General features: G+C 38.3%; 2 protein-coding genes across 2 annotated transcripts; both read left to right on the forward strand.

Annotated features, from left to right (window-relative positions):
• The first annotated feature begins 625 nt into the window (after positions 1–625).
• Positions 626–7,009, forward strand: LOC134192816 (uncharacterized). The gene is made up of 17 exons (XM_062661574.1): positions 626–629; positions 1,015–1,163; positions 3,173–3,244; positions 3,308–3,373; positions 3,429–3,500; positions 3,563–3,616; positions 3,693–3,755; positions 4,116–4,187; positions 4,249–4,323; positions 4,460–4,531; positions 4,598–4,651; positions 4,723–4,776; positions 5,598–5,670; positions 5,726–5,770; positions 6,058–6,233; positions 6,334–6,664; positions 6,735–7,009. Exons 1-17 carry the CDS (start codon positions 626–628, stop codon positions 6,776–6,778), a joined length of 1,476 nt encoding a protein of 491 aa, XP_062517558.1. The 3' UTR covers positions 6,779–7,009.
• A 3,455-nt stretch (positions 7,010–10,464) lies between these two features.
• Positions 10,465–18,680, forward strand: LOC134193132 (inverted formin-2-like). Its single transcript, XM_062661928.1, has 17 exons — positions 10,465–10,924; positions 11,966–12,081; positions 12,141–12,300; positions 13,609–13,642; positions 13,698–13,836; positions 13,906–14,152; positions 14,231–15,297; positions 15,363–15,424; positions 15,481–15,583; positions 15,643–15,728; positions 15,796–15,896; positions 15,991–16,061; positions 17,364–17,471; positions 17,604–17,674; positions 17,737–17,857; positions 17,925–18,089; positions 18,147–18,680. The coding sequence occupies exons 1-17, from the start codon at positions 10,498–10,500 to the stop codon at positions 18,423–18,425; spliced, it is 3,357 nt and encodes a 1,118-aa protein (XP_062517912.1). The 5' UTR covers positions 10,465–10,497; the 3' UTR covers positions 18,426–18,680.
• Positions 18,681–19,017: the final 337 nt, after the last annotated feature.

Raw genomic sequence — 19,017 nt, forward strand, 5'->3', positions numbered from 1 at the left:
AAGAAAGCCAGTCCAACAGTACCAGTGATTGTGACTCTGAACAGCAAGGACCTCGAGAGCAAGTGGAGAAAAGGAAGAGGGGGAAAGCTATGACAACACGGCCAATACCTTGGCGATCTGAACAAACCACATCGATCTTTACGTCCCTTGACAGGAAATACGGGCGCAGGCAGACTGAACAAGCAAAGAGGATGACCCTTCCTAGGCATGAAGGCGCTCCATCCAAGCGGCAAAGGCCAGACAAAAACATGCCTGGTTGGGCAATAACTAATGATAATGAATTTTAGCTCTCTATAGATATATATTGCTGCATATGCATGTGCATGGGTCTAAAATGACATTATATTTGGAATAAAAACTGTTAATTAATCCAATTTCTCTGTTCTTGTGTGAATTGAACGCTGGTTCATTACAAAAGCAATTCAATTCAATTGCACGGTAATATTAATATAACTACGTCTCTAAAGAGACTAGATTTACTCATGCCTAATCTAAGATAAATGCAAGATATGCTCACGTTCTGAATACGATGTAAATGTGAGTCATATCTGGTATTCGAATCATTTACGCAGTGGGTACATGTATGGTAAACGCCATGTATGATATTGCGCAAATATGGCTAAATATGGGTAAATGTGGTATTCAGACAACATTGACTCAATATTTACCACTATGTAAATGTGTTAATCTGTCCAGTAATAATACGTAATAACGCAGATAGCTCGCACATACTAACGGAAGTCTCTACACCTGCATTCGTTACGCTTACTGGATGTTTGAGACTGCATGAATCTGTATGATTGATTGTACTAACAACTTCATTAATATTAAAATTAACTTGCTGTCTAGAGGTTTCCCTCAGTGCATGACACGTACCAAGACAAGCTCTGATGTCGAGGTTTCTTTGTTTAGCTCACTGGCTCTTAGCGGTAACCATTTGAATGAGCGTGTAATACGGTGTATGCTTCCAGATCTAATTGTGAAGGTGTGTGTGCATGTGCATTTGTGCTCTAGGTTTTGGTGAAAGCCTGTTTTGCAGACAACCAGGATTGTCTCGTAAACACATTGTTCCGAACGGTACAGAATCATTAGTCTGTTTGCACTCGATCTTGTCTACCATACTTATTTCTTTTCAGACGGCTGATTTGCAAGCAAACACCAAGGTTGGTACCTACCTACAGGTAAATAGCTAAAAGGTCACGTTCAATCAGCATTTGAATTGGTGAGACCAGACGTTTGGAGTTCCATCTCCTGCGACTTACAGACGTCACATTGCTGAAGCAGGATTAGTCGGGTTCACCTCTGATCATGAAATTAACGAGCATATCAGACTGTTACCATAACCAGAGAACAACGCACGGTATTAGTATTAAATTAACCAATTTCTTGAGGCCTGCTTCTTTACGCCTACGGAAGGAGAGATGAGTAAACGGCTCTTCCCAGGGAAAAAAATTCGAAAGTGTGGTCGACATCTGTTTCTGGTCCCATAGGCATCATAAATATGTGCATGTCTGTAGCTAACCACAAGTATCTGCCATCTTTGTACATCAGTAATAAACATTGTCTAGCAATAGCGTCAGTTACTTGTGTGATGCATGCAGTAAATTATATAGATATTATGCTTTTACTACAAACTTTAAAGGACTCCGAATTTCCTAAAGGAATTCAATGTGTAATATATTGCATGATCTGGTGTGGCTCGCGTTAACAGACATGGTTAAAGTACGTTACTCAAACATTTATCGAAGCAAAATTTGTAACGATAAATTCAAACGCACAAACTCATGCAGGTACTGTACAGGTCTGGGGTTTGACAAAAACGGAAACAATAAGGAAGCACTAAATTCATCAATCGTCTCCATACATATCCTACGTAGGCCACACCATCGGCAACCATTCTTGCTTATGAAGTCGTTATGGTGGTGCAGACACAACCCAAAGTTATAAGACAGAGTAGTTATAATAGATACCGGGGTATGTCGAATTGTATTATGCGTGCATGTGATAGTCCATTTATGCTTTACAAGCTAATTTTAGAGTGCTTCATGATTTTGGCAAATACATTATGGAGTAGGCGGTATCTGGTACAGGAAACAGAGCGATCACCAATGAATAACTAAATACATTTGTAATTTACACTGCACACGTATTGGCAGATAGTAATAAACAGAAAGAGCGTAATAAGGAAGCTAGAGACATTTATCTAGACCTGAGATTGTCGACATTCATTACTGTACATTTTGAAAGCATGAAAAGTACTAGAAAACTGGGCTGCCGGCCGTCGGAGCAGCATGAGCCAAAGAACCATGGCGACCATTTTTTGAAAAGTATACTTCTGCCAACGTTTCAGTACGTAACTCACACTTTTGTTAAATGGTAAAATAATTAAATAGTTAATTTATACCTTGAGGCGTGGCTGATCTTAGTTTTCAGTAGTAAACCCATTTTGTGTACATAGATTTATACATGCATCGACACTATACGCAATTACAAAATACAGTTGTCTAATCTTTCGGTTGCCAGCCAATACTGAGGTCGAGAGAGACAAGGTGTACAAAGATTGTGGACCACTAAGTCGCGAAGTTTAACTAAACCTTGACCGAATGATTTCAAACTGTAGTGAGTTTCTGCTAAAAGTCAAAATTTTGAATATAATAGTTATTGGTACGCTCAGCTGCCAGTCGGATTTCTCTAGACTACGTCTACCGTTCTTGATTCAAACCTAGAGTTTTATCATAATGTTACGAGCCATTTTGTTAAAGTTTAGGGGCGCAACTTTAATATCAGTATTATTATTTATAGCAAACATATATAGGCATATATAATATATAAAGGCGAGTTGCGATTGCAGTCAAGATTCCTAGCTTTAAAAATTTATGATTGAATATACTAAATTACAGATTAGACCTAATCAATTAATTAATTATGTGAAAATTGTAGCTATGTTTTAGTATACTCCATACACATTTTTACTAAGACTTTGTAGCTACCATGCAGTAATTCTGTTGTTAATTAATCAGTTAACAACTAAAGTATATTGTAGTCTGTTAGCCTCGTTGTTTGACCGCTTGTTAGCTAAGCGCACGATTGTAAAGTAGACGACATTGTTTGCTTTGCTTGTATTTACTATTAGTTAGTAATTCAGTTCTAGCAAGACAAATATTGTTTGCAGACAATAAAAACGGAGGTCAGTGATCTGAGAAATGGATTGGAGCATGAAAAACAAGAAAGAATGAAATTGGAGGTTGACATCCAATGTTACTTGTTACTCAAGCGCCTTAGTTAAAAATTGACTCCACATTTATAGCTGTCCAACCAGCAACTGCAAGCAGTCGTCATTCAGCACCAAGCAAGCAGCAACCAAACTTCAACAGTTAGAAAAAACGGTGTGACGCTTTATTGTTTATTTCTCATTGTCATAACAACAGAAACTAAGAAAAGAATTGGAATTTGTAAAAAGTCAACTACAGAATGAAAGCGATCAATTTGCTCAGCTGAAGGTCATTACACGCTTGTTTACGTTTCTAGGAACGTTCAATATCATATTTTTATCCATATTCAGAATTATTCAATGGAATTGCAGAAGAGCGCTGTTCAACTTCAACAAAATCTATCGGTATTAATTGAATGACCTAATTATAGACTGGGAAAGTGAATATGAGAGATTTTGTTATGTTTAACGTTTGCTTTAGATTTTGACAGCATCTGTTAATGAGCTTCAAAGAAATCAGTCTGGTTTAAATGGAGCAATTGAGGTATACATAGAGAGTTGCATTTTGATACGCATTCTGTACGAGATCCTCGCTTTTTAATCTCATATTATTCTGCACCGAGCTTTGTGACAGAACCACCATAAATGTGTTATTACTTTACATTTGGCTCATTGCCCACGATCCCGTGTTCTGAAAACATCTTACGTGGTTAAATATGCGAAGTGCAAAAGTGTACATAAATGGTCATAATGATTAACTAAACAATTGTGACGATACGTGAAAGTCTTTCAGTTGTTCCTGTCCTATATATATATATATATATATATATATATATATATATATATATATATATATATATATATATATATTGTAAACAAGTCATTACCAATAAAATGTTTACAGGCAATGAAACTGGAAATCAATTATACGAGACAAGAACTGCAGAGTGAAAGGGAAGGAAGAATGACGTTGCAGGTTTTATAACAAGCTCTTCTTGATAGTAATATACTTTGTGGTGCTAATGAGCATGCTATAGAACGAGAACGTGGAATTGCGAGAAATAATTTTGGAGCTTCAATCTGACATTTTGCATGTCAACACAACTTCAAAAGTTAGTATATCTTATTCAAATTTGGTTTTTGTTAGTTTGTGTATTTGTGTGTTTGGTTGTTTGTGTTTGTATTTTTGTGTGTACTCGTGTGTCATTCTTGTTTTAATTAATATGAAACCTGTTGTTTTCGTATTAGGAAGTAAGGCAAGAACTGGATCTTGTTAAAGAACAATTGGAAAACGAAATCCAACATTCTGTACAGCTACAGGTTGGTCTATGCATGATTTCGTCATCCTACTGATTTGCCACTATGGACGTATTGCCAATGCCGCAGAATGAAACAAAGGAGTTGCAAGAAAACGCTTTTCAACTCGAACAAGACAGTTCTGTATAAAGACAATTGTTCTCTAGTTATAGGGGCGATGGTATTCATGCATGACGTTGTCTCTTATTGTTTAGAGTTTTGCAGCAGCTATTGGTCAACTAAACATGGATATCAACACAACAACCGAGGTATTTAAAATTTATGTTAATATTTAATAAAAAAATATAATAGTTATTTTGTGTAAAAACTTAATTGAGTTAGATCAGCTATTTGAGATGAGATAAATACTGCCAGGTAATTATAAAAGATTAGTATGTACAAGTTGCAACATATATACTGACCATGCTGCTAATTAATAACAATTAAATAAAAAGTAAAATATGACAATGTTTGCTTCGTTGGTTTTAAAATTTCTAGAAGATTTTGACAAAGTTACCATAGTACAGGTACTCCAGTTTTTTATCTGCATCGCATTTAATATTTGGTGAAAAAGTCACATATATTAATCAATGCAGAGAGTAAGCGAAGCGATATGAAGTGATTGGCCTTGTGTCTGTTTGTCGCAAAGCAGATGTTCTTAGAATATCACTTATATTACAAGTTGCAGAACGATAGCAATTTAGAGTCAGCTACGTCCATCAATATTGCTATTTTAAAGTTAGATTACGTGGCACACATACATTTTAATTGAAATATACTACTATAATTACAATTGTTTTAAAATATATAGATTTTATTAAAATTTACATGTTTGATCTCTAGATATAAATTTGATATATTTCTATGTAAGCAAAAGCAAAATGTATGTTTACTATGGCTAGTCAATGGGACAAATAAATATTATTTTTTAAACAAAGGACTAATTAACCAAAATTAACTGCTATAAATGTACATTCAATCAGTGAATATCTTTGCTGATAATCACAGATAAAAACAATTAAGCTGCCTATGATTTTGATGTAATTATAGTGAACGCCGTAGCTAATAATGCGTCTTCTCGTCCTGTCAGGCTATATTACCAGCTCGTTCTTGCCGTCATATACGTGATGTAAACAATGGTATTTATTACATCAAACCTATAGGTAAACAATTAATTAAGTGATCTAATAATACATTGATAAATTATTTTATTTTTAGGTTCTGAAAACTCTTTTCCTGTCTATTGTGATATGTCTAATGGAGGTGAGTAGTCAACTCAACCAAATATTAACTTTTCGCTTATGTGTTTAACAACTGTGCATGTTGATATAAAGAAGCCTAAAAACGTAATTCGGTTAATGAGAATTTTTTACTGTCCATGAAATGTCTCTTAATGCAGTAATGGTATTAATTAATTAACTTCTGTTGGCCTTGAGATAGTAGCATGCATGATAAGACTAAATAAATACATTAACATAAATAGGATTACATATGCATGCAATTCTTAACTTAACAAAACAAACTGATAAGAACTTGCTGGATGGTTTTAGGCTACACAATGGTCTATAAGGCAGTCAGTGGAGTGCTAGCAAACTTAGCAGATTTGTGGATGAATGAGGGAGTTCTCAATGAGAAGCATATTGACGCCTTGAACACAAGCTACGTTTTCAAAGATCACTACAAGAACAGAATCGTTGACCAATGGAGAGAGTATAAACCCAAAGAGGTCAAAACGTAGTAACGATACTTCAAATTACGACAATCATACTAGAGCTTGTTCACACCAATGCTAGCTAATCATAATTTTTCTGTTGTGTAATGTGTAGGTGGTTGTTGTATTGTACACAGCAGAAGTCGAGGTGCTTCGACTGGTTTTTGATGGTCACCTAAGCAGTAAGACTGATTGGTTTAGCCAAGAACGACTTGCTTTCTCTCCATACACTGATTTGAAAACAAGTTCCACTAACTACTTTTCGATCAAAGCACATGGCACTCGTTATTGGTTCATCAATAAATTCTACGCAGGCTGCAACATTGACGAAGGCTGGCTTGTCTTTTACTCTCCTGGTTTGGATCCACACGGTTGTCCTTGGGACTCACCCAGTGATGTAAAAATCAAATACAGTCGTGCTACAAACGCTACAAACTGGGCAACGGGTATGGATATCACATGTCATTGTGAAACTGTTCGACTCTTGTATGTATACGTACTTTCTTGGTACTGCAGGTGACGTAGGAGAAGCAGACGTTTTGGCTGTCTTTGTTGACTAATTAGATAATGAAACAATCGATCACATGACGTAATGCCCTGGTGCTCGCTTTTTCGTCTCTACTGTTGATTCGTCTTTATCACTTTGTCATTATGCTGTTTAAACATGACGTTGCGCATTATTCTGCTTATTAAAGTTATACAGTTTATGTAGCTGCATGCTTAGTAAACACAGCAGTCTTATAAACTATATGTCACTCAATACTTCAATATGAATGTATCGACAGTCTTCTCTGTTGTACATGCATCTGCTTGCTGTGATTTAGACGGGTACGAATCTAGCTAAACAATCAGCTTTTCTGCTAGTGAAAACGGTAGTACAGTACCCTATGTAGGCGTTGCAGGACGTGCGATTTGCAAGCAAACACAAAGATAGTATTGGCACCGTAAATACCTGTATATGTATACGGGCGTTTGGGGGTGGGAACGAATCGACTCACAGGACCAATCAATGTATACATATACTGTACATTGAATTGCCTTCCACAATCAGTGGCATATGCAGACGGGGGTTGTGGGAGTTTCAACCTTTTCTTCTCTTGTGGTAGTGGCACCTTCAAACCGAATGGTAAATTTAATTAATTACTTAAATAAAAGCTATGTGGCACATTTCCTAGCTACCTCATAGTATCCCGTCTTGAACCGTCACTGCTAGTGCATTGAATTTGCTTGACAGCCAATTCGCATTCTATTACACTCGTTCAATGCACATGCATTCAATGAGCTCTAGAGTGTAGTGTCACAGTGATATCAGGCGAATTGCCAGGTCACGTGACCACTATTTGTCACGTGCGCCGCCGTAGTTGTACTTTCTATCTTGATCCATAATAATTGAGAAATCTCATGATAACAGCTTTGTTTAGGAGGTGAGTAGTACTCGTATGAAACTTGTCGACTGGGTACACGCGTATAAATTGATTAATCATGTACTACATAACTAAGTAAGCAGTGTGACACTAACTGCATTACGAAGAGTGAATGCCATTAGACAAAATCTGTCACGGTTTTGTGCATACAAGCTCACTCACGGAAGTTATTTCAAAGGTTGTTGTTTGAAACAGACGTAAATGAATTCTAAATCAACATACTGTCTAATGCATGTAGAAGGCTGTTTGATGATATCAAGAGATTTAATTAATTCATAACACTTTACGTTGTTAGCAAGTAAAATAGGACTGTGTTATTAATCACTGAGGTATGTATAGACCCTAGAAATTCTTTGTTCTACAAAATCGTAGTGATGTGAGTGACTAGCGAAAGCCTTCAACCCCTTTTTAATTAAAAACTCCTAGATCAGCACCTGCACAATTCTGTGAATTTTGTGTAAAACCTAGTGTTCAAATACATCACCGCTCACTTATGGCACTGACGCGCCATGTAAGTAATGGCGCAGAAGACGGGCCGTCTTGCAATGGTGTATAATTCCAGTATGTTAGCTAGGCTAAAGGATATCACCATGCATGTCGCCGTACTGTAGATGTGTGACGTGTGAAAGGAAAACTCCGGAAGCGAATCCCACTGCGATGAACACTAATTACAATAAAATCGCCATAAAATCTGAATGCCCTCTATCAGCGGCGTAGTCAGCATTCCGTGATTGGGGGAGGCACAGATCATGTTTGAAGATTACGTACTGCTAATTACATATGTGCGTATATGTGTATGTATTTACATGAGACAACGTTAGAACAGTAAACGATATTCTTTGCGACTTTATAATCACAGCGTATTGGAGAAAGAGAGGAAAACTTTCAGCAAAAGCTATAGTTGCTGTGTTTATACTAATTAGGCATACAATGGGGATGAAAATACAGATGATGAGAGGAAATGAAAAAGATATTACTAGTTAATTAATGGAGACCACTTACAAACAGGAAAGGAGTTATAACCATATATGTTAATGTGACAATAGTATCTAGTTTAATTAGTGGCGACTGTAAGGTAAACGTTTTATAAATTTTTAAGATTCCTTTAATACAAACAGAAAAAATGGATGTATGTATTTAGTATACACATTGATTGAAGAGTCATGACTGAAATTGGTTGACTGAATTTGTTGATATATAGCTATACCATTGTGTATATCACACCACTATATATATATATATATATATATATATATATATATATAGTATAGAACATTTTAGATCCCAATGTCATATGCACTGCTACCATATGCACTATATATACTTATAATACAAGAAAATATCGATCTAGTAGCATAGACTCGAGCAATCGTAACCATATTACAAATTTATGTCGGTATAGACAAATTTTGTGGAGACCTGTCTCCCGAGATCCCCCCATACGCCTCTGCCTATAGCTATACGTGGAGCTAAGAAATCCAGATATATATCTATGAAGGAAACCAAGGAAGATGGGCTTCTGAGATTGATCTGATCTTTGTTGGGCTTTGAAGTTGCATAGAGTAAAGGATCGAGATGAATTGCCAGTTACATTTTGTAAAGGTAAAAAAGTAAATTAAAATGGTAAAAATGAGGTAAAATGGAAGTGTGCATGGGCAGACCAACTTGCCGAAACACTCCACAAACCCAGTATACGTCGATTTTGACAAGACATGTGATTGTTGAAGGAGTAGACACCACGCTACGTAGTCTTTAGATTTAATCGATATAATAGTGTATTGATACTTTTTATTGCGTAGTGCACGTTATTTAGTAACGTACGCTATTCATTGTGTTCTATAAAAGTGACGCACACACACACACACACACACACACACACACACACACACACACACACACACACACACACACACACACACACACACACACACACACACATTAAATTAGTCACACTTGTGTTCCGCTCACTCGGCTGTCGCGTTGCCACACGTGCATGCCACCTTACATTTGGTGACAGGAGTAAAAGTTGTGTTATGTTTTTATATAATTTAGACTCTCCGCAAGCGTTTGCATTGATGGTTCGGGTAAATTGCTTTCAATTCTTGACCGTGTTTCCGTGTGGACATCCTTGAAATTATCTGAAGGAAAGACAAAAGCGTTAATTGGCTCTTGCCACGACACTTGAAGGACCAGAGTTTGAAAATGTCTACGACTGACAGACGAGGAGACGAGGAAAAGACAACCTACTCAACAATTTAAGCCTCGCTAAAACGAGAGTTCATGTCCGGAGGAGCAATTCTATCTAGTATGACAAAATTGCTACTTGAACTTACAGATGTGCATGGCCACCATGTACGTACGGACAAGCCTACTGCATGGACACAGCTATCTCCGTCTATCCGCAATCATTTAGGCCTGTCCACAGCTAAGTAGCTAAACACGTAAAACAAAGGACTAAACACCATGTACAGGACAGACGGCCGCGATGGCTGAATTCTCGTAGCAAAGAGAAGAGGAGCCGTATGATGACATCACGTTCGTGTAGTATTGGCTCGTCTATTGGTCGGAATAGCTTCATGCGCTAATCGAGCATAAATACCATCGTATGTACATTGTACGTACGGTCACACGTCGGACGACTACTATACCCCTAGCCCGGATATCCGGGCCTTGGGTAGGGTTTTAACACCTAGCCCGGATAGCAGGGCGTCGGGTAAAAGTGTTCTTGTGTAGGCGTGTTGTTGTGTAGGCGTGTCGCAGACGTCAACGGACGCATAAGGCGGGCTTCCATTTTGATAGCAGGATGAGGCGCTTATTAGTGTGTTACTGTGGCTTAGTAGCAGTGATCACTTTCGATGTCTCTTGCGGTCGACGGCCAGAGCAATGACAACATCGCGCAAAGCTCTGGCGGTTTCTCGTTCAGAGACTTTGCGCGACGTGGTCTCAACAAGCTGAACCTCAACACACAGAAATCAGGCAGCCTAGAAGGCGCAGACCCGGAACTCGCGATTTCCTTTCTTCAGAGAGGAACCGCGCACCTGACGTCGTTGAAGTCGAGACTCTCTTCTTGTTCTGATGATTGGATGCTCAGCTTTCTCGATCAGAGTGGACTGGAGTTGATCTTTGAATGTCTCTCGAAACTCGGAGAACGAGGATTCGCAAAGTTTACTGACGCCATTGATCAGTTGACGTGTGTCGGATGCATTAGAGCTGTTATGAACTCGAAGGTCGGTCTGGAGCACATCGTCGAGAGCACAAGCCACGTCAATACACTGGCTGAAGGTCGCTCAGATGCTTAGGATACTTCAACACTTATAGATGCATGTGGATGTACATATACTAACATGGAAGTCTTGTTTAGATATCTTTGCATGGAAACATTATTTGTTGTGTGTTAATTACTATTATTGTCTCTAGGGTATTGAAATGTTAATTAATTAATGATATATTTTATTGCATGGTTTAGTGTAATTTTTTGTTGAGCAAAGTTAGAGTTAGAATTGTGAGCTAACTTGTTCTAGAAGTTTGCTGCTTGTGTGTTTGTGACTTTCTGCAAACGAACCATCAAAATTATTTCGTGTTCTATCAGTATCAGTAGCTATGGGATAACTTTGCTCACACACTCACACTCAAACACACAAACACACACACACACACACACACACACACACCACACACACACACACACACACACACACACACACACACACACACACACACACACACACACAATTCTTTTCGCATGTTACTGGGAGAGCTGTGAGAGATCTTGGTTGTATGTCTCACCAACTAATGTATATATCCTAGAGGGAGAAGCGATATGATAAAAATGTGGGCATTGGTAACTGAATCTTTCTGATGGAGACAATTGAAAGATTTGAAGAGGGCACAGATCTGCTCAGATATCATCAACTTTGTCATTCAAGAAACTAGATAGTCACTAAGTGTTTATGTTAACTGACCTTGATAGGAAAGTATGACTAGGGAATTGTAGTGTAGTATAGTTAAGCAATAATTTTTGATGTATTAAGTATACTTTAAAAGGTGGACTAAACTCATGTTGCGGATGTACAGTAGTTATGTTTTATTTTTTTGTAGTTATGTGTTCTTTCTTGTTCTTGCCTACTTATCTATTGTGTCTTACATCTTTCTAGGTATGAGCACTCGACATTTGATGTCACAAAATATACAGTCATAGATAAATACTTATAATCGTAATTTAAAGTGTAACAACCAGTCTCTTAATTAATGTTTATCTCATGGTTGTACTCTTGTATTGAGACAAATATGGTACATGCTAATTAATAATTTTTGTATTTGTAGCCGTTGATACCAACAATGTTATGGTCAAAATGCAAGTCTTTTATTTGCTTGCTGCACTGTGTGTCTACTCTGAAGCTGGATATGCTCTAGCCGTTGATGCTTTGAATCACTACAAAGTACAGATCAACATGTTATTTTGTTTTGTTAGACATTACGAAGTTGTCTTTCTGTTTAGAAATGCAAAGGGAAGTTGTATCGTTTCAGCTTGGTGATGAATGAGCTCAAGCTTTGTGAAGTCGATGCATACAGGTTGAGTCTGTTATCTTTCATCAACTGTTTGATCACAGCAGCACCAAGTGTCGAAGAAAGGATTCGAACTAGAAATGAGTTTATAGGTGAGTGCAACTCTGGAGGTAACTATTTTTGGAAGTGTTTAATTGTATTGTTATTATTTACATAATTAATTAAAGAGTGGTTGTCACAACATCAGCATGTCTGTAAGGGTTGTTTTGGCAACTGTCTATAAAATAAACACAATCATGGAACCCTAAAAAATGGACATGTGTTATGCTCTTCGTTTAGAGAAGATTGTACCCCTCAGTCTACTGACAGAACGGGGTCTTTGTGTGCATGTGACTCTTTGTGCTTGTGGTTTGCTGATTATTAATATTTTGGGAACTGTTGAGCACTGACTATATAATACAACATTGGGACTAAACAATGAACACATCTGCTGATAGTTGTTTTAGTGCCAATCTGTTTCTGGCATCAAGTATAGTGTTGTGTTGCCTTTGGGGTGCACATTGTACTTGCAGAAGCATTACATATTCTACTTCTGATTTTACTAGGGGCTTTCTATATGCTTGTGTATCTGTATTCTCTAGTCGATGTAATACACAATATCTAATGCTGTGTCATGCAGGGCTTTTCCGGCTATTTTTCAACATCACTGCAGGTAGTACCAGAACCAGCCTGGGGTATGGGCCAGGGCTCAGTACTCATGAGATGTTTTTATTACATGATTTTTTTATTCTAATCTGCCCAGCTCCAAGTGTCTAATCGTGATGATAGCATTAATAACGGCATATTATATTAAGTAATTACTAGCTTGTTGCTAGAATGTAATGATTCTTTAAAAATGTGATTATCATGCTTTCATTGAGCCATTGCAATGCTATTATGATACAGCGTGAGTTCCTAGTATACATTGCAACGAAAACGTATTGCTGTCTTGAACATTGTGCATGACATGTGGATAACATGTTGGTTGCATGCAATGTAGGTAGCATGCATGGTCCCATGGGATGTTCATTTGGCTTCTTGAAGAACAATGAATTCATTTGTTTTGCGATTCTCCTGTAAGATAACCACAGAGTGTACAACTATTACCTGAACTTTCTGTCATAATGCACATGATTCTTACCTCACTTACTTTCGAGTTCCAAAACGACTGCTGATTAGCTCAACGAATCCTCGAGCATGACACACGCTTACAAACATACAGACAGAGACATACATACATACAGACAGACAGACCAGAAGTCAATCGAGTAAATCAATTGAGCACGTTCAGAGTAAGCTTCTCTTGAAGCAGTCCACAACTTATTATGGTGTCTTACTTTTACGCTCGTAGCTTAATAATCAATTTCTTAGTAATGTGATTGATATTGGTCAATGTTTTTAATGTGTTTATTATTTTATAGGGCTGAAACTGCTTGATTTATTGACTGAAATGAGGTTTGTCTGATCAGTTGCGGTTTCTGTTCACTATGTAATGGTCTAGTTTCTTTAGACATTCTGAAGATGATGATCTTCACATACAGTTGGATCTCTTTGATGACATAAAGCGACACGATGAAGAAGAAATGGTGTCATTCAATGGTGTTGACTTCAATAGTCACATGGATATGTTTAATGCTGTCTTCTGCAAAGTGAGGCACTTGCGTTAATTTATTTATTAGTCGCTGTATTGCTTATGTATAGTAATGGTGCTTATATAGGTGAGTGACACACCACGAGCAATGAACTTGTTACACGTACTGCAACATATGTACTTGATAGAGGATGAGGGTGCACTTGGTGATGAGATCTGGGAAACAATGGAGAAGCTGGTTCATCGTGTTAGCCTTGCCAACAGCCAGCAGAAGGCAAAACAATTATTAAATGTTGGATTGGTCTCTCAGAAAGACACGAAATGCATTTCTGTTGAAACACAGACAGCTGAAAATTATTTTGGAACCGAGCTGGGTTAGAGTCAGTTTCATTAACTTTCTGTTACATTTTAACAAATCATCTAATAAAATGTTTTGTTGTATTGTTTTGCAGACTCTCACTTGTTGGACATAAGCGCTCAACATTCTGGTTGTAATGGTTTCCATAATTTTCAGATCGAAAACATTAAAGGGTCTGTTAATTGTGTGTCAACAATTAATCCACTTATTCCAAATTTACAGGACATTGCACCACTAAAGTCTGATTTGGGACATTCTGGTGCAGATGTGTCAGCACCTCCTCTTTTAGTACAATGTGCAATCTCACAGACAGCCATTCCAGCACCTCCTCCTCTTCCTGGACTGCCAGACTTCCAACGTTCACCTCTTCCAGATCTAGTACCACCAGGCATCCCACCACCACCACCTCTTCCAGGACAGCCAGGCATCTCACTACCACCTCCTCTTCCAGGACAGGCTGGTATTCCACCACCACCTCCTCTTCCAGGACAGCCTGGCATTCCACTACCACCTCCTCTTCCAGGACAGCCTGGTATTCCACCACCACCTCCTCTTCCAGGACAGCCTGGCATTCCACTACCACCTCCTCTTCCAGGACAGCCTGGTATTCCACCACCACCTCCTCTTCCAGGACAGCTAGGCATCCCACCACCACCTCCTCTTCCAGGACAGCCTGGTATTCCACCACCACCACCTCTTCCAGGACAGCTAGGCATCCCACCACCACCTCCTCTTCCAGGACAGCTAGGCATCCCACCACCACCTCCTCTTCAAGGACAGCCTGGCATTCCTCTCCCACCTCCATTTCCAGGACAGCCTGGCATCCCACCTCCACCTCCTTTTGCTGGCGCTCCTCCTCCTCCTCCTCCACCTGGATTTGGTCACCCTGTTGCCATGGCAGGTCCTGCAGTGGCAGCTCTTCCTGCTAAACCTACTCATAAACCTTCTAAGAAGATGAAGAAATACAACTGGAGCAAGCTGCCTCCTAATCGTGCCTACAGTCGGGAAGGTCAGACAATATGGGATCGAGTAGTACAAGTACAATCACAGAAGCATCAAGGAATAGCAGTTAATTTTGAAGAAATAGAGAAGTTGTTTTCTCAGCTTCAGGTGGTGAAGAAAGACAAGAAAAAAGATGAAAAGAAGAAAGCCAATGCAATAGTATGAAATGCTGATATTTGAATTGACAGTTGCAAACATGAGGTTTGACAAATGTTGTGGTATAGGTTGACTTATTAGATCCCAAGGTCAGTATGAATCTAAACATTTTCTTGAAGCAGTTCAGAAGGTGCAGATTTCTTAGTGACTGTAAAGCTTTCTTGTTGTCTGACGATTACTGAGTAGATCGAATGAGGAAATTGTGACATTAATCAAGAATGGAGACACCAAACAGATGGATGTAGATCAATGCAAAGTGTTGAATAGCCTGTTGCCTGACATGGATTCTGTCAGTTGGTCAAATTGTGCTCTTCTGGTTAAATGTACTTGACTGTTTTTGTATTGTAGATGCAGTCTATTTTGGCTTACAAAGGAGATTTCAAAAAGTTGGGAACAGCTGAGCAGTTCTACTCGTTAGTGTGGAAAGTCGACAGGTCTTAGCATACTGTTACAGTATGATTTCTAAATGTTGTCACTTGTGTTTGATAAATTGGTTACTAGCTTTCGTCAGAGAGTCGAGTGCATGCGACTGCGCCATGAATTTGCTCAAGGATTCAGCTATTTACAGCCAGCTCTCTCGACACTGACAGCTGCAGCTCAAGGTAATGGTCGTCGATTGTTTGTTTATGTTGTGTCAATTTGAGCTTTTAGTTTGTCTTGGTGGAAGACAGTATTCTCACTTTGATTTGATATTAGAAATTAAGAACAATGAGGAACTGTGTGAGATCTTGAGTATTGTTTTGGTTGCTGGAAACTTCATTAACATGGTACGTGGAAGCATTAGATATACGAATGTCTGTCTTGTAAGCTACACTCTTGAAGTGCAATTAGACCTTTGTTAGGTTAGCTGATTAACTTTTAAAAACATTGCATCTAAATTTACGTAAGGAAACAACTCAAGAAATGATGGAAATGGATATATAGTGATTAGTTAATTTAAGTAGATGTGAGTTTGAACACTTTTTGGCACAAATTACTGTAAATTGTGTAAATCTTGTGTTCAAAATTATTCATAGGTACTCATTTCAATAATAGTCAGTAGTATATCCTTTCTGCTGAATCACAAAGACTAGGCTCTTCTTGTACTTTGCCATCAAGTTGTTAGGGACGTTTCCAGAGATGTTGGACCACTTGTTTTGGTGTAGGCCCCAGATTAGTGAGGTTGCAAGGTGTCCTGGCTTGAACATTTGGTGGTAGTTGTTTCTATAAGATTACAATGTTATTCAGGGCTGAGCTTTGAGCTGGACTCTCCAAAACCATAATTGACACAGTTCTCTTTGAATCGTTTCTGATCAATTTTGTTAGTATGCTTTGAATTATTTTCCTGTTGGACGGTCTAGTTGCAACTGAGTCCCGGTTTGCCAGACTGCTTACACTTTCCTCGACAGTGTGAGGTGGCAATGTTAGTTTTTTCTTCTGAGTGGTTGATAAAAATTAATGTCTCAGTAGCCTTTTTCATTATCCTAAATGCCAACAGTGGTTTTTAAACAAATTTTGGTGGCACAATGCAGTAGTCACTTGTGTCTATCCAGTTTGGAATTGTATCTGAAATTTAACTGTTTTACAGTTTGAACAGAGTTTACTGCTAAAGGATGCTGTTTTGCTGGTAGTCCTTTCCATTGCAAAAGCTGTTGTTGTTGTTGTTGTTGGTGGTGGTGGTGGTGGTGGTGTCACAGGATACTGGTGAAAACCACGCAGCTAGACTATTTGCAACTCAACACTTACTCAGTAACTATGCAGAAGGAAAGTCAATTTAGTTTACATAATATGTTAGATGTGTGTTAGAGTATGTGTTTATGCATATTGTGGACTGTAAAGTGCATGATACCAGATTACCTGATATGTATTTGATAACTCTTGAAGTTTATTTTATGGCAGATATTTTTGTGGCGTTTGTTAAATCAATTTTATGTTTGTTGCCAATAGTACCTGAAAATTATTTTTATTTAATTTATATGAGAGTTGAAGCTCTCTTGTAAGGTGTTCAGTTCTGTTATGTTTTTAGTTGTTCTGATTGAAGTGTATTAACTAATTAACCTGGCAGAGTCATAGTCTATGTTTTGGAACAGGGTGGTTATGCTGGTAATGCAGCTGGCTTTAAATTGGACTCTCTGGTGAAGATGGATGATACAAAAGCAAATAAACCAAGAATGACACTTACACATTATATTGTTAAGGTAATTGGTATTTTGTTGGTGTTCTTTTTTTGTCAATATCTGTATATAGAATGTAGCAGTAATAAAATTGTGATTATGTTGGTGTGAAGGTGACAATGTGAGTGCATTCTTGTTGTCTTCTATACTTTGTAGGTGGTTGAAGAAACATATCCGCATGTGCTGGAGATTGGCCAAAAGATGCCACATTTGGATAAAGCAGCAAGGTGAGTGAGTTTTAATTGAATCAAGACACACATTGTATCATTAACACTTTTCATGTCTTCAGACTGTCAGTTGACACGTTGCAGTCAGACATGAGTGACTTGAAAAAGATGCTGACATCAGCTACATGGTCTCTTGAAGAAGCAGCAGAGGACTTGAAACAACAGATGAATGACTTCATCGAGGTTTATTATTTTTTGGACATCTTCCTGGTATTTAGATGATGTCGATTGATAATTTAATTTGCTTTAGGCATCATTTGTTCAGCTTAGTCAGCTGGAAGACATGATGGAAGAAATTCATCAACTGTCTGGCAGGCTGGCTATGTTTTTCTGTGAAGATTCAAGCACATTCAAGTTGGAAAATTTCCTTCAACTGATCAAATCATTTGTAGGTCGATTGAATGTTGCTCACCAGGTGAGTTAGTTATCATATGTTTAGTGTTGTACTTTTAATGTCACTAACTGTGTCCAGGATAATGTACAAAGAAAATTGAGAGAAGAACGTGAAGCAAAGCGTCAACAGCAAAAAGAAGCAGAAGAAAGAAGAAAGAAAGAGAAAGGAGAAAGTAAGTCTGTTGGGAAAGCACCCGAGAAGAGGCTGTCTGGCTGTGTCGACAATCTTCTGGCAGACATCAGGACAGGAAGCAAACTCAGACAAGCAGTGTCTAGAAAAAGTGGAGTGTCGAGTCCTTTGCTATCTCCTTCAAGAAGTACTGTGGCTGACAATGAAGTGATTGAAACATCACTGTAATGCCTGGATAATTCAAAGGATGTGACACTTGCAAAGCAAACAGATAGTTTTGGAGGTTTGAGATGAAACTGTTGCATGTAGAGTACATTTCGTTTGGTAGCCATATCATTTGGGCCAGGTGCAAGGAATAATTTATCATCACTAGAAGCACCATTAGAGTAAAAATCAATAATTACCAATTTCAACTACTCTAATTGTTGATTTTGCACTAGGTGCTTTTTTAATAATTGAGTCATAAAATTGATTCTGTAGAAATTTGACAGTTGTTCAAGCTGTAGTTGTATATTTAGAGTAGATTTTGCAACTGGTGTGTGTGTGTGTGTGTGTGTGTGTGTGTGTGTGTGTGTGTGTGTGTGTGTGTGTGTGTGTGTGTGTGTGTGTGTGTGTGTGTGTGTGTGTGTGTGTGTGTGTGTGTGTGTGTGTGTGTGTGTGTGTGTGTGTGTGTGTGTGTGTGTGTGTGTGTGTGTGTGTGTGTGTGTGTGTGTGTGTGTGTGTGTGTGTGTGTGTGTGTGTGTGTGTGTGTGTGTGTGTGTGTGTGTGTGTGTGTGTGTGTGTGTGTGTGTGTGTGTGTGTGTGTGTGTGTGTGTGTGTG

The sequence above is a fragment of the Corticium candelabrum genome, chromosome 17 (assembly GCF_963422355.1).
Source record: "Corticium candelabrum chromosome 17, ooCorCand1.1, whole genome shotgun sequence".
Lineage (NCBI taxonomy): Eukaryota > Metazoa > Porifera > Homoscleromorpha > Homosclerophorida > Plakinidae > Corticium > Corticium candelabrum.

What these genes read in the sequence shown, in the direction of transcription:
- LOC134192816 (XM_062661574.1), top strand. An exon ending in ATTTGCAAGCAAACACCAAG is followed by an intron (nt 1,164 to 3,172) that starts GTTGGTACCTAC and finishes TATTGTTTGCAG; the next exon opens with ACAATAAAAACGGAGGTCAG. An exon ending in ATATCAACACAACAACCGAG is followed by an intron (nt 4,777 to 5,597) that starts GTATTTAAAATT and finishes TCGTCCTGTCAG; the next exon opens with GCTATATTACCAGCTCGTTC.
- LOC134193132 (XM_062661928.1), top strand. Translation starts at nt 10,498, where the DNA reads ATGTCTCTTGCGGTCGACGGCCAGAGCAATGACAACATCGCGCAAAGC. An exon ending in ATGCTTTGAATCACTACAAA is followed by an intron (nt 12,082 to 12,140) that starts GTACAGATCAAC and finishes CTTTCTGTTTAG; the next exon opens with AAATGCAAAGGGAAGTTGTA. An exon ending in GATTGAATGTTGCTCACCAG is followed by an intron (nt 18,090 to 18,146) that starts GTGAGTTAGTTA and finishes AACTGTGTCCAG; the next exon opens with GATAATGTACAAAGAAAATT.